At 58.3% G+C, this 12,789-nt stretch overlaps 1 protein-coding gene and 1 non-coding gene across 2 annotated transcripts in view; one reads left to right on the top strand and one right to left on the bottom strand.

Annotated features, from left to right (window-relative positions):
- The first annotated feature begins 812 nt into the window (after positions 1 to 812).
- LOC112550857 lies at positions 813 to 897 on the top strand. Its single transcript, XR_003094906.1, has one exon. It is a non-coding gene; the product is annotated as a small nucleolar RNA SNORD60 (small nucleolar RNA).
- A 3,010-nt stretch (positions 898 to 3,907) lies between these two features.
- The window catches only part of RAB26 (RAB26, member RAS oncogene family), a 95,207-nt gene continuing 86,325 nt past the window's right edge, over positions 3,908 to 12,789 (bottom strand). Inside the window, exons 6-9 of the mRNA XM_006027142.3 lie at positions 8,266 to 8,331; positions 7,917 to 7,973; positions 7,510 to 7,586; positions 3,908 to 7,252 (exon numbers count right to left, since the gene is read on the bottom strand). Of these exons, the coding sequence (XP_006027204.2) occupies positions 7,150 to 7,252; positions 7,510 to 7,586; positions 7,917 to 7,973; positions 8,266 to 8,331 (303 nt within the window). The 3' untranslated portion in view covers positions 3,908 to 7,149. The remainder of the gene's footprint in view (positions 7,253 to 7,509; positions 7,587 to 7,916; positions 7,974 to 8,265; positions 8,332 to 12,789) is intronic.

The raw sequence follows: 12,789 nt of genomic DNA, 5'->3' as shown, positions 1-12,789 counted from the left end.
CTCGCCGGGGCTCGTAGTCCCTGGTCCCCGGGCCCTGCCTTCGCGCACGGGGAGGTTGCAGGCGAGCGCACTACAAGCCCCAGCGGCCCCTGCGCGCCCTGCTCTGATTGGTGCCCGTGCTTTCACTCTCTATTACAAGCCACGCGGCCATTGGTCTCTTGCGTCCCTCCCTCACCCGTGGTTGGGCTAATCGCAGCCTTGAAAAGAAGCCGCTCGGGCCGGGATGTGCCGCACCGCCTCATTGGTGCGAAGAGGGAACCAGCACCAATAGGGACCGGAAGAAGGCGGAGCCGGAACAAGATCACAGACCATTGGCTGCTTCTAGTGGCCTTCTGCCCAATGGCGATGCAAAGGCTCAAGGGGGCTCTATAAAAGGCGCTGCAGGCGCCAAGGCCCGCTCTTTTAGCACTGAAGGCGCGACGTGAGTGGGTTGTTGGGCACTTCCGCGGGGAGGGGAGCTCAGGGGTCCGGGCACTGGGGCTCCTTTGGAGGCCCGTAGCTTTGGGTCTGGCCCTAGCGCGGCCTACAGGGCTGCACTGCGCATGTGCTAGGCCGGCTGAGCATGGGGGAGGGGGGCAAGCGTGGTCTCTCACCTCGCATGCGTCCTGGGTTGGATGCAAGCCGTTGTCGCTCACGGCGCATGGGCGGGGGGGGGGAGGCAGCCGGCTGCAGGGCGCATGCGCACTGGGGTATAGCGTCTGTCCTTTGCCCTGCACGGCGCATGCGCTCTGGGCCGTGCGAGCACATGGAGGCAGACACGTGGCGGCGCCCCCTGCCCTGCCCGGCCCCCGCACGTGCCCACGGCGGCCCCGAGCCAGTGATGAGCCTAATTGACTTCTGACACCTCGTATGAGCGCCGCTGCTGCGGTCGCTGATTACATCCGTGTGCTGAGGCTCAGGCGCTGCCTTGCAGGGTGGAGGGAGCTGGTGGGGGAGAGGGGTCAGCTCGGCCTTCCTCAGCATCTCTCTCCTCCCTCTCTAGCAGCCTGGGTGCCAGAGCCAGCCCAATACCGGCGAGCGGAGCGGCCCCCGGGCATGCTGGCGGGCATCGGATGCACTGAGATGGCAGCTCGGCTCGGCGTGCGGACCTTAAGGCTCCTGCCTTGGATGTGACATCCTCTGTTCCCCCGTCATCGCACTCGTCTGTTCTCGCGTGGACGTGGCAGAGGGTTAGACATGAAGTGATGGGGTGGGGGGGGGATATTTTTATGTCTTATATGAAATACTATTATATCAGCTCCTGGAATAGGGTGTATGAGCCTGGCTAGATCAGCGGTGGCTGAGCCCAAGGCAGCCTGTGCACGTGGGGGGCAGGGAGCAGAAAGCAGAGCAGCAGTGCTTGGAGGGGGTAGGGCTGATTCTAAGGCATGCTTGCCGCTGCACTACACTGGTGGCTTTCAACCCATGGGTTATAACCCTAAAGTGGGTCACGAATATATGAAAGGGTCATGAACAAATGTTAAAAATGGATTCTCTCTTTTAAAAGAGAAAAAGGTGGGAAGCATTGGCTCTTCCCTTGCAGGCTGGCAGAGCTCCAGCCTGTGCGGGGCTGCTTGGGGTGGGGCTTGCCCCATGTGCCGGGTGTCTGGTTTGGGGGGTGGAGGAGTGAAGGGCACTAAGTCAGGACCCGTCATAGGTGTTTACACGTGGGTCCTGGGGCAACAAAGGGTGAGAACTGCGCTAGATCATAGCATTAAAACTGCAGGGGGAAGAAATAGCCCTTTAGTGGCAGAGAGCCTCCCTGAGCTCGCAGTAAAGCAGTTCAGGGTGCTGTTATGTGACTAAACCCTGTTGTGAGCTGCATAGTCTTGCCCCAGCTTAACACTGAATTGACTTTGCATATCTAAAGTGTGCATCCAGCCATGATGAAATAGGTAGAATCCAGGATTTTCTTTTACCTCTGTATCCTACTGTGCACAGATGTGAATTAAAAGTGAGAATAAACATTGCTGCCTCTATCTTACTCATCAGCTACAGCACAGAACTCAACTTGCTGTTTTTGACTGAAATAGCTTATGAAGTACTGGCAATGACCTCATGTTTAAGTATAATATCCTGGAGTATTAACCCCCCAGGCTCACAAAAATTAGCCAGTATAAAAATTGCTTAAGACTACAGAGGGGAAAATGGTTTGTATGAATAACCTCATATTCACATTGGAATGAGTTGACTGCATTGCATGGTCATACATCCCATTACTTCTAGGGTTTAATAGTATGTTCACTCCACTTAGCAATTGCTTTATGGAGTGCCTCTAAAGGGAGAGCACAGTGGGTTAAGACCCTTTATTTAACTTGCCTTGACATTACATACAGGAATCTCTCATCCAGCACAAAGCTAAATTACTTGCAGCCTAGCCTAAAGCAGCAGACAACTGCAGTGTGCTCTTTACTTGGAACAAGAGTGCAGCCAGGGCTCCAGAACAAACTTAGGAACAGCTGAAAAACACTTAAATATTTCTCCCTACAGCAGCAAGGTGTTAAGTGTTTTTCAGCTGTTCCTAAGCTTGTTCTGGAGCCCTGGCTTCACTCTTCTAAGTAAAGAGTGTGCTGCAGTTCTGCCTCCTGCTTGAAGCTAGGCTGCAAGTAATTTAGCACTTTACAAATATTTCTCCCTACAGCAGCAAGGCATCCTTTGCTCTGTTGTGTAACTATGAGCTCAGATTGCTGAAGAGGCTTCACAGGTAGAAAAGGGTGGGGGAAGAAGCATCCTATGAGATGCGAATGGAGCAGACTGCAGTCACTGGGTTTTACTGTTCAGTCCAGTCTGCTGCTGAGTAGTAAGATGCATTTGGAAGAGCTCTTGTCAAAACCTATGAAGGGACTGAGGGATCTGAAGAGGTCCCTGACAAAAGTAGACAGGGAGCTTTTGCAGACTGTAGTAACTCCAGTTTATCAAGCCATGCTATTGTACTATGGCACCTTCCAGGGATTAATTCTCAAGGTACCAAAGACTTGTAATGGTTGCTAATCCATGACAAAGATGGCAGCCCCTCTTCACCCACCTCGTGGAAGCTCTGCACTGTCTGGTAGCTCTCCTGGTGTTTACACTCCTCAGCCAAATGTGGCAGGTCTCCTGTGTGACTTCCTGCCAGGGTGATAGAAAAACACACCCAGCATCTTTTAAAACAGCAGCTTGAAAAGTTTCTGCAAAAGACACTTGGGTTACTTGGTGGGTTTCAGTTCCCCAACCTCCACTGCTGCATCTTAACCTCCTGGGCCTGACAGCCCATCGCAAGAGTTGCATTGGATCAGTGGTTCTCAACCTTGTATGGGCTTGTACCTTCTGTCTCAATGGTTGTGAATGCAGTAGGGGTACCCAATTCCCAAAACAAGTGCCATATTACAACACTTCCCTCCTTGCCAAGACACTGGGCAGTGGGGAATCGTTCAGGCAGGGCCTGGGATTTATCAGTTTACCTGCTTACCTCTTCCCACCTTGATGCACCTGGGAAAGGATCTGGTGTTAGCCTGGTTGGGAATCACTGCATTAGACCAACCAAGATTTAAGTCATGCTTAATCTAAGGCAGTTTTATCTGTTGTAAGGGACACCTGCATTTAGCATTATGAAACAGTGCTTAGGACCCCCTTCTGCCCCCTCCCATAAACACAGGACTGACTGTTGCATGAAAATCCCTGACCTAAAGGGACAGGATGAATAGCAGCATCCTTCCCTATTCTGCCTGTCGCTATGGGCCAGGTATACGAGCACATTTAATGCTGGCTCTTCAGGCTGCAGCCTGAGTTGCATAGTGGGCTTCAGGCTGGGGTGGAGCAGGACTGTACTCCAGGACTGACCCAGCAACGGGGCGAGTGGGTGTATTTTCCTTTCCGCTGAGGCCGGTGCCCCCTGGATCACAAAGCCAAGACACCAGGAGGATCATTAAAAAATCTTTATTAACAGGAACAACATAAAAGCTGTAAACCAGAGCCAGCAAGGGTCTAGTGCAGGTAACACGGCGCTCTGAGCCTTATTTACGACTGAACGGACTGAACAATTCTCCATCGCTGGGTGGCAGTACAAGCCCATGTAAAAACAAGCTAAGAACTTACATAACCGAGTCCCCGAAGGTGTTGCGTTGAAGGCAAGGTCAGGATTGAGAATCGCGCCAGAAGCCAAGTAGCACACAGAGGGGCTTGAGTCAGAGGCGGGAGAGGTGGCTTGGCCTGGTGTTCAGAATAACCAAGAAAAGGATCCGACACGGGCGCTTGCTACCGACGCTTCATTTCTGCTATGGTACAAAGATCGGTTCACAATGGGGAGCGGGCTGCACCGCCAAACACTTCCTGCACAAGTAGAGCCCCAAATTGACCCGGGAGTGCTGTCCCTGCAGGCATGCCCACGAGGGCAGGAGGCGCGTGGGAACCCCCCAAAGAGCCAGGCCCAAAGGGCTCTGCCCCGCTGCCAGGAGAGCAGCATCAGCCTCAATTTATGTGCTGAGAAAGGGGACGGGTCTGGCACCTGAGGAAAGCACTGATTTCCCTCCAGGCAGAGGTCAGGATTGAACCCCTGAGCAGGCAACAGCAGCTACAGGAGCCCAGCACTACTTGCACCACTGTCTGGGGGCAGACCCGAGACCTAATCCAGCTCCTCTCTGCCCCTTGCTGCTGCGTCTGTGCTTGCCCAAGTGAGGACCAACGCGGATGAGGCCACTGAGGCTTGCCCGATTGTGGACACCCATGGGCACCGCAGGCGAGCCAGGTGTTTCTGTGCAAAGTCGGCATCTCGCAAAGAAACACCTACACGTGCTGTTCGTTCACAAAATGATTGCACTAGGAGACACAGACCTTTGCAAGTACTTCAGCAACGACTGTCCTCTTGCTTCTCCCCTGAGCTAGCAACCTCCGTGATGGACACAGCAGCCAGGACCGGGCAAGCGGGAGAGCTGCCTGAACCCGAAGTGACTCTTGCACTTCTCCGGTCCCTGGTGCAGGGCATGTGCCAGTCTCAGCGAAGCCGCCGGGGCAACAGTGCGCTGAGGCTGTCGAACGGCGAGGAGCTGGCATCCCTGCTTCAGTGTCACGCTACCTGCTGCGGGCGCGGAGCAGGGATGTGCAGCCAGCCTGGGTCGCCATCCGTGCATTTTTTATTAGCCCCCAAACTAGAATTGGCAAGCTGGTCAATTGACAGGTCAAATATTGCCAATTGACCTGTGAACTGACTGCATGTTTTTGGACCAGTCAAAGATTATAGCAATTTTACAAAAAAAAAACAATTTTTTTTTGTCATTTTCGTGACAAATACGATTTTTTAAAATCGTTTTTTGACACATCTTGGTGGAAAACCTAATGCTTTTTCTGTGCATTATTTGGACCATTTGGCTTTTTTTTTTTTTTTTTTTTTTTTTACAATTTTGACCGGTCAATTGACCAAACTTTATAGGACCCCACGCTCTGATTACAAAAGGGTGGTTTTGCTAAAAGTTTGCTGCTTGGGTTCTGCAAAAGGAGATTTTTTTTTCTGCTTTCAGTTTCTCACCCAAAAGCAGAAAACAAAGTCACAGGAAATGAAGGAGAAAAGGTGGTTCTTTTCCTCCCCACCATCCAAAAAATAAAATTTCCAGGGCGTTTTGCCTGGTCCCTGTCACAGCGTTTGTTCCAATGACGCTTCCTCGCTTTCAAGCTGCTACTCTGTGTATCGGGCTCCCTGCGCGGGCCGTCCGTCCTGAATCGCTGCCTCTGTGCTCCCTTTAAAAAAGCAACTCTCCTTTGGGGCCTGGGACCGCTCGCTGCTTCGCTGGCTGAGCCTCGTGGACTCGGCCCCCGTCGGCCTGAATCGAACCTTAATGCAACAAGGGGCGGGTTGGTCTGAGGTGGGTGCTAAGAAACCCCCCCACCTGCTTTTGGCTGGAGGAGCTTTGAGCCTCAGATGGATTGCAAAAGGGAGGTTCGTTGCATCGGGTGCCGGGGGTCAGAGCCACGACCTTTGCAAACCTCTGCTGGGAATCAGCCTCAGCCCAGAGACGCGTTCATTTAGAGGTGCAATAAAAATGAGAAAAAAGCACTGCCAAAGACCTGGGAGAGAGGGGGGATGAAGGAGGATTTCAGCGCACCTGTGCAGCTAATGACGACAGCAAAGCTGCACTGGTCTGCTGAGACCTGTGGTGGTCTCGAGCGGAAAGATCTGCCCCCAGAGAGTGGGAAAGAAACGGAAGTGCGGGTACGGTCTGCGAACGCGAGCACACCTATGTGAAGATACCTAGAAAAAGCGGCAGCACATCGGGGTTTTCCTCAATCAAAATACTAGAAACGGCAAGAAGGGGGAGCCACAGCCTCAATCAAACATAGAAACGGTCACGGCTCCTCTGTACAAGGGGGGCGTTCGCAGAAACGGACATCTAAGCTCTCGTCCCTCGCCGGGGGAAGGAGAAGCCTGCACCGAGGAAGGGACAGTACCGACGGACGGAGCAAGGGGAGCGACTACAAAAATACCAGCCTCGAGGACGGAAAGCTTTCCGGCGTGCGCAGCCGACGGCCACCGTGCCCCAGGCTGGAGAGTTTGGAGAGCAGCGTTTCAGATTGGGATGGGGCAGGGAGAAGACGTCACTGAGCGGGGCTGCCCTTCTGCCTCTGAAACCCAACGAGTTTCCCCTCGGTCACATAAGAATAGCACTTAACACGGCCCTTGACTCCACAGCACCCCCTGAGGGGTAAGTATCACCGCACCCATTTTACAGGTGGGGAAACTGAGGCACGGAGCAGTGCAGCGGCTCGCCTAAGGCCGTGGGGGGAAGGAGACGTCAAGAGCCATCGTGATGACACTGCAGGGTGTGCTCAGACTGCTACCACCTCCCTCTCTGCCTGTGCCGAACCCTCCCCAGAGCCCGCGGCTCGAGACCGAACAGCCCGGCAAAGACCGAAGCGGGAAGGAAAGGTTCGTTTCCCTGGCAGGAGCCCGCCAAGGTTTTACACCCGAGCGAGCGAGCGAGCGCAGGAACGTGGCTGCAGTGGGGTCTCCGGTACGTCGTGGCCGGACCGCGCTGGCCCGGCAAGAGCCTTTCCTGCTGCTCCTCTCGTCCCACGCGTCTCAGCTCCCCTGTGCGCGCATACAGACACAACGGACAGACATGCACAAACTGGCCACGAGGAGGGGGACGGCACACGAACGCGAGTCTCTGTACAAGCGCCCCAGGCGCCGACGCCTGCGCGTTAGGATTTGCAGCAGCCGGTGCCTCTCACTTCCTTCTTCACGTAGTCGTGGAGCTTGAACTTGGGCTCGTTGGGCAGCTTCATGGACCGGTGCTTCAGCTCCCTGTGGGAGATGAGGGCAAGGGGTCGCTCGCTGGGGCCACCGCCACGAGGGAGACCCGCAGCAACCACTGCCCCCTCCCAGACCCCAGGGCACGGCCACGGGATGCCCTGGCAGGCGCTTGCGCTGCAGGACCGCAGCCTGCTTTGTCCCGTGCTGCAGCCCCGCTAGCTCTCTGCATGCCCGTCGGCCACAGCCGCTGAGAACGGGCACTGGGCAGGTTTCGTCCCAGCAGCCGGGCAAAAAGGCAATGAACTTACTTGGCAATGGCCGTGAAGGCCAAGTCGACGTTGAGGCCGCTCTTTGCGCTGGTCTCCATGAAGGGCACTCCGTACTCCTGCAAAACTAGAGCCGGTCAGTGCCGGAGCAGCCCGGCTCTCCCCGGGCCCGGGGGCCGTGCTCCCAGTGCACGGGAGCTCACCCCAGGCAGCCCAGCGGTGCATGCCCAAGGAGGGGTCGGGAGGTGGGCAGACAGAGGAGGACTTGGGGTGTTTAGGGGGCTTTGCTGGAAGGTTGTCCTGCAGGGCACTGCAAGCAGAGCACCCCAGGGAAGTGGGGCTGTGTGCGCACGTGTGGGTTCCTCCCATGAGACTGACCCCCACCCACAGCCGGGAAGGACGGGCATTGCTCCCCAGCCAGGACAGACCGGTCCCCGCGACCCAACTACCTTGGCCAGCTTCTCTCCATCTTCCCTCTTCACCACTCTGTCCTGCGTGGAGTCCGCCTGGCAGCGAGAGAGCGCCGCGTTACGCAGCCCAGCGGCACAGGAGTGGGGTAGCCGTCGATGGCACAACCCCCCTCCCCTACCAGCTCCCGAGTGCCAGCGGCAAATGCAACGTGCCCCAAGGTTGGGCCAGAATATGCAGTCAATGGCTCTGAGCACCGCCAGACTCGGCCCGAACGCCCGCCGGGCTGCTCCTCTGCAGCTGCCCGGGGCCCGTTCCTGCAGGACAGCCGTGCTCCCGGCTCCCGGCGGTGAGGGGAGACCTCCGCGAATGCCCACGGGCCCGACTCACCTTATTCCCCAGCAACATGAGGACGACGTCCTGCTGCGCGTACTCGTGGATCTCCGTCAGCCACGCCTGGGAGGAGACAAGCAGAAAAGACCGGTCTGGGTGCGGGGAGCCTGATGGGTTAGGGGGTCCTTGCCCAGGAACATGCCCAGCGCCGGGCGTCTGTGCAGCCCAGCCCCAGCCTCCTCTCCACAGCCAGCACGGGTGCTATCGGGGTCTTCCTCCCATCACCCCCCGGCACAGGAGGGAGCTGGGGCTGGCCCCTGGACGCAGGCGGTTGCATTCCCGTCCAGGGAACGGTGCATTTCCCGCTGCTGGGGTGTGCCCGCTTCCCAACGCTAGATGGAGGCAAGAACGCTGCTGAGCTCGCTGGAGACAGGTCCGCTTCCCCAGCAAAGCAACGAGCCTTTGCCTGGAAGATCGGTGCTGCTGCGAGCCGCGGCCTCTGCTCTGCATGAGGCGTTGGGGGATGTGGCCCCGTAAACCCCCAAGCCCAAACCGAGCCCGACCCCTGAGCACGCAGGCGGAGGCTGGGATCTTACAGCACTTCCCAAGGAGCGACCCCGGGAAGGACACGGGCCCTTGGCAGGCAGGGGCTGTGCCTGCTCCCCAGCCCAGCAAGAAGCACAGGGGCTTCCCCCCACCGCAGCCGGCTGGCAAACCAGGCCAAGGGCATGTCTCTTCCCGGCTCTGCTGGGAGCCCGCTGGCGTTTGTACCCAGGGCCTGGCCTGGCCCTTCCTCCGGGGCTCGGGCGACGTAGGGGCTTTGCTAAGTGCCTCCAGCAAGCGAGGGTGATCCGAGGGTGGCCCCAGGTCCCTGGCCTGGCTTGGGCGGAGGAGGCAGGTAGGAGGGGAGCGGGGCTCGACCCAGTTGCCACCCAAGGGCGACTTAGGAACGAAGCCCACGCACGGAGAGCGCAGAGGCGGGGAGGTCCCGCGGCAGGAGCGCTGCCTGCCTGGCGCGTGCTCCCCGGCTAACGGCGGCAATTAGAGGATGATTGAGTGCCTGAATCCAATCTGGCCATTGATTTTCCCAGGCGCATTCATCGGGCTGCCAGCAAGCAAGGAAAAGGCAATGAGCAGGGGGCCGGGGAGAGAGAACTGAGCACCGCTCCCACCAGCCACCGCAGCCCAAAACGGGTCCCAGCAGCGCCGGGCTACTGACCCCGGAGCCCAGGAGGGGCAGGGCTAGGATCCTGCCAGGCTGCATGGGCCGTCTCCTGCACCGCCGCAGTTGCAATCCCCATCCCTGGCCCAGCCAGTGCCCAAGAGCAAAACCCAGGGGGATGTGCAAAAACCCTGCCAGCCCCAACACCGAGTTCAGCTGGGACCAGCTCCTGCTCCCATCCCAAGACCGTCACTCGCTGCTCGCTCCAAACCATAGCACCCGCTTGCCCCGAGGCGTAGCGCCGAGGTGGTCCCGCTGACGGGCATTTGATATTGAGGGGCGAGGGACGAGCACATCGCGCTCCTACGACCACCCAAACGGCTCGGATATGGGCAGGCCGACAGTGCTCCCAGGGGCAGGGGTCTCTGCGGTGCCGCTCCAAGCCCTCCCTGCAAACATGATCCCAGGAAGGAAGAAGCCATAGCTAAAGGTCTAGAAAGGGGCTGAGGGTGGAGAGAAGCCCCTGGGTCTATCACAGTCCCAGGACAGCTCTAACTCCAGGACGGCAGAGCTCATCAACACGGCTCAGCCCACCCTGTTCAACTGGGTGCTGATGGGATAAAGTCCCGCTGATGTGCCTTGCTGGGTGGAGGCCTCCGCACATCAACTGCACGTCTGCAATCGTCTTCGCCCCCAGCCGGGGCGCGATCACTGTTCTCAGCTGTTTGAAGGCAGAGGCGGCTGCTCCCCTCGCTGCAGGGGGGCACGGCGATGGGATTGCTGCAAAGCAGGTGCAGAGCGCAGCTCCCGAGAAACATCCGCGCAGAAAGGGTCTTCAGATGGCAGCGAGCCGGCGGCTTGGTAGTTGCTTGCTGAGTTTATGAGGGATGAGCTGTTATCAGGCCTATGGGGTGCTATTTCATCTGCCGGTCATTCAAACACAGCTGCTCCGAGCTGGGCGGCTGCAGCACAGAGCAACGCTGGGGCAGGCACGAGGAGGCACTGGTGCATCTTGGCGAGGGAGTAGGTAGCCGTGGAATCATGGCATTGTAGAAAATTCGGGTTGAAGTGACCTCAGGAGGTCACATCCAGTCCAACCCCCGCCCCCGCTTAGAGCAGGACCAGCCCCAACTGCATCCTCCCAGACGAGGCTTTGTTGAGCTGGGCATTAAACACCTCCAAGGATGGAGACTCCCTCACCGCTCTGGGTAACCTGCTCCAGTGCTTCACCACCCTCCTCGTGAGAAAGTTTCTCCTAATAGCCAACCTCAACTTTCCTTGCTGCAGCTTGAACCCATTGCTCCTTGTCCTGCCATCTGCCCCTGTCCCCAGACGAGAGCTCTGGGGGAGACCGCAGGGCCTGGGACCCGGCCACTGTCGCTTTGCACGGGCTTTGCTGGGGATCGCTGGAGCTCTGGTTCACCGGCTCGCACAAGCCATGCGAGCAGGTTGGCTGGAAAGGAAAATGCCACCCTCCTCCATCCATTAAACCTGCAGCCGGGGCTGGGCGCCGAGGGGGCGGGGAAGCAGCCTTGGAAAATCCGACAGATCATTGTGCTTCATGGGTTTGCTCTGCAAATATCAGCGGCTCCAAGGCCATGTTTGCCCTGAGCAAAGCAAACACCCTGTTGCCATAAACACCTGCATGCAGGGGAGACACTGGCTGCTGCAGGGCTGAGCCCGTCCCTGCCTGTGCGGGCACCACACTGGTGTCCTGGCCTGGGAGAGAGGAAGAGGGGACAAGAAGACCTCCGGGTCAAAGCCCAGGTGCTGTAGTGACCCTGTGAGCAGCGCAGGCTTCCCCAGGGATCCTGGCCTGAGCTTCACGGGGGGAATATAGAGGTTCAATGCCCCCCAAAATGCAAAGCAGAACATGCTCCAAAGGGAGGGGCAGGCCAGGCTGGCACAGCAGCTGCTTTCCCAGGAGAGCTTATCCCTGATCCCTGGCAGAGAGCCCTGTGCCAGCCACCAACCGTGTCCGCTGCAGCTGTGCCGGCACCTCTGCTCCTAACACTGTCGCTCAGGACAGTGACTTTCCCGTGCGTCTAAAACACAGGCAGCTCCACCAGCACAAACCCAGGAGCGTCGCTCAGGCCCGAGTAAAGACTGGTGCAGGCAACCCGGCTGCTCCTGGGCTCCTTCCTTGCCCCAGCCCGTCTGTGTGCGATGCCCTCCAAGGACAGGGCACGGCCGCAGCAAATGCACTGAGGGACCCTGCCCTCTACCAGTGCCCAAGTGCAGCTACGGGGTGCTGCATCAGTGACTCACCCCTGCTCAGGAGGCATGTCCCTGCCTGGCATCACCCACCCTCAGGCCAAATCCTGGGGAGAAAGAGGTCCGTCGTGGCCCTGGAGCAGGTCACCCCGGAGAGAGTGCAGCCCATGTGCTGCAACAGGGCACCTGCGCTGCTATGCTTGTGCGTGGTGCTAAGACTCGGGTGCCCACTCCGTCTTACAGGCACCCACGTGAGCTGGGACCAGCTCTGCAGCCCCTACGCGGCTTCCCCCGGAGCAAAGAACGTGCGAGGAGCTGCAAGCTGCCTCGCCGAGCAAGGCACTCTCCTTGCATTTGCTACCCCGTGGCAAAGCCACGCCGGCATCCCCCTTCTCCTTTGGTCAGTGACTGGCGTCAGCACGCGGCAAAGGCGGTACGTTCCTTCCCGACCCAAACAATGACCAGTTGCCCCCAAAGCATGACAGCTGAGCCAGACGGACGGCAGCAAGCACCCTCCCCAATTCACCCTGCTTCTCCCCCTGCCTCAATTCAGCCTGTCCCTTCTCCAGGCACACACGGGAATCAGTTGGCAGCTGCTGGACCCTTTTGCATCTGAAGGACACCACCGTGGAACAAGACCCTGGGATGCGAGCACGCCTGAGCTCACCCAGACTTTAACCGTATCCCCCCTGCAGCCCAGCTTTGCCACTTCAAAGTCTTGCCGATCCAGAGCGTTTGGGCAGGAAAGGAATGATCTCTGTTTACATCAGGGCTTCGCCTGGCCCGCGTGGACTGGCAGGCTCGGCCAGGGCCAGCGGCACTCCTCCCCTGCCATTATCAGCAATGGGTCTTGCTCTCGCTTCCAGCACGGGGTCAGACCTATACGCGCACGGAACTGCAGACCAGCCCTGAGCAACACTGCAAGTCAGCCAAGTGATGCAGAGGAGCGAAGCTGTGAAGGTGCCAGCATCTCTTCCCCACCCTTCCGGGGCAGGAGCAGCCCCCCTGGGCTGGGTCCCTCCAGCTTGTAACAGCTCCCCTGCAAACCGGAGCGGGCACGGGATGCCGCTGCCACCGCCAGCCTGCCCCGACAAGCCGAGGAGCCCGGGGTACAATGCAGACCGCAGCTGTGGCGGGCCAGTAGGGGGCGCTCCTGCGTTGAGCCGCCCACCTCCCTGCTCCCGACCACCTTCCAGGCTCCGAGT

The sequence above is a fragment of the Alligator sinensis genome, unplaced genomic scaffold (genome assembly GCF_000455745.1).
Source record: "Alligator sinensis unplaced genomic scaffold, ASM45574v1 scaffold1164_1, whole genome shotgun sequence".
Taxonomy (NCBI): Eukaryota; Metazoa; Chordata; order Crocodylia; family Alligatoridae; genus Alligator; species Alligator sinensis.
This window is presented reverse-complemented; position numbering and strand designations above follow the sequence as displayed.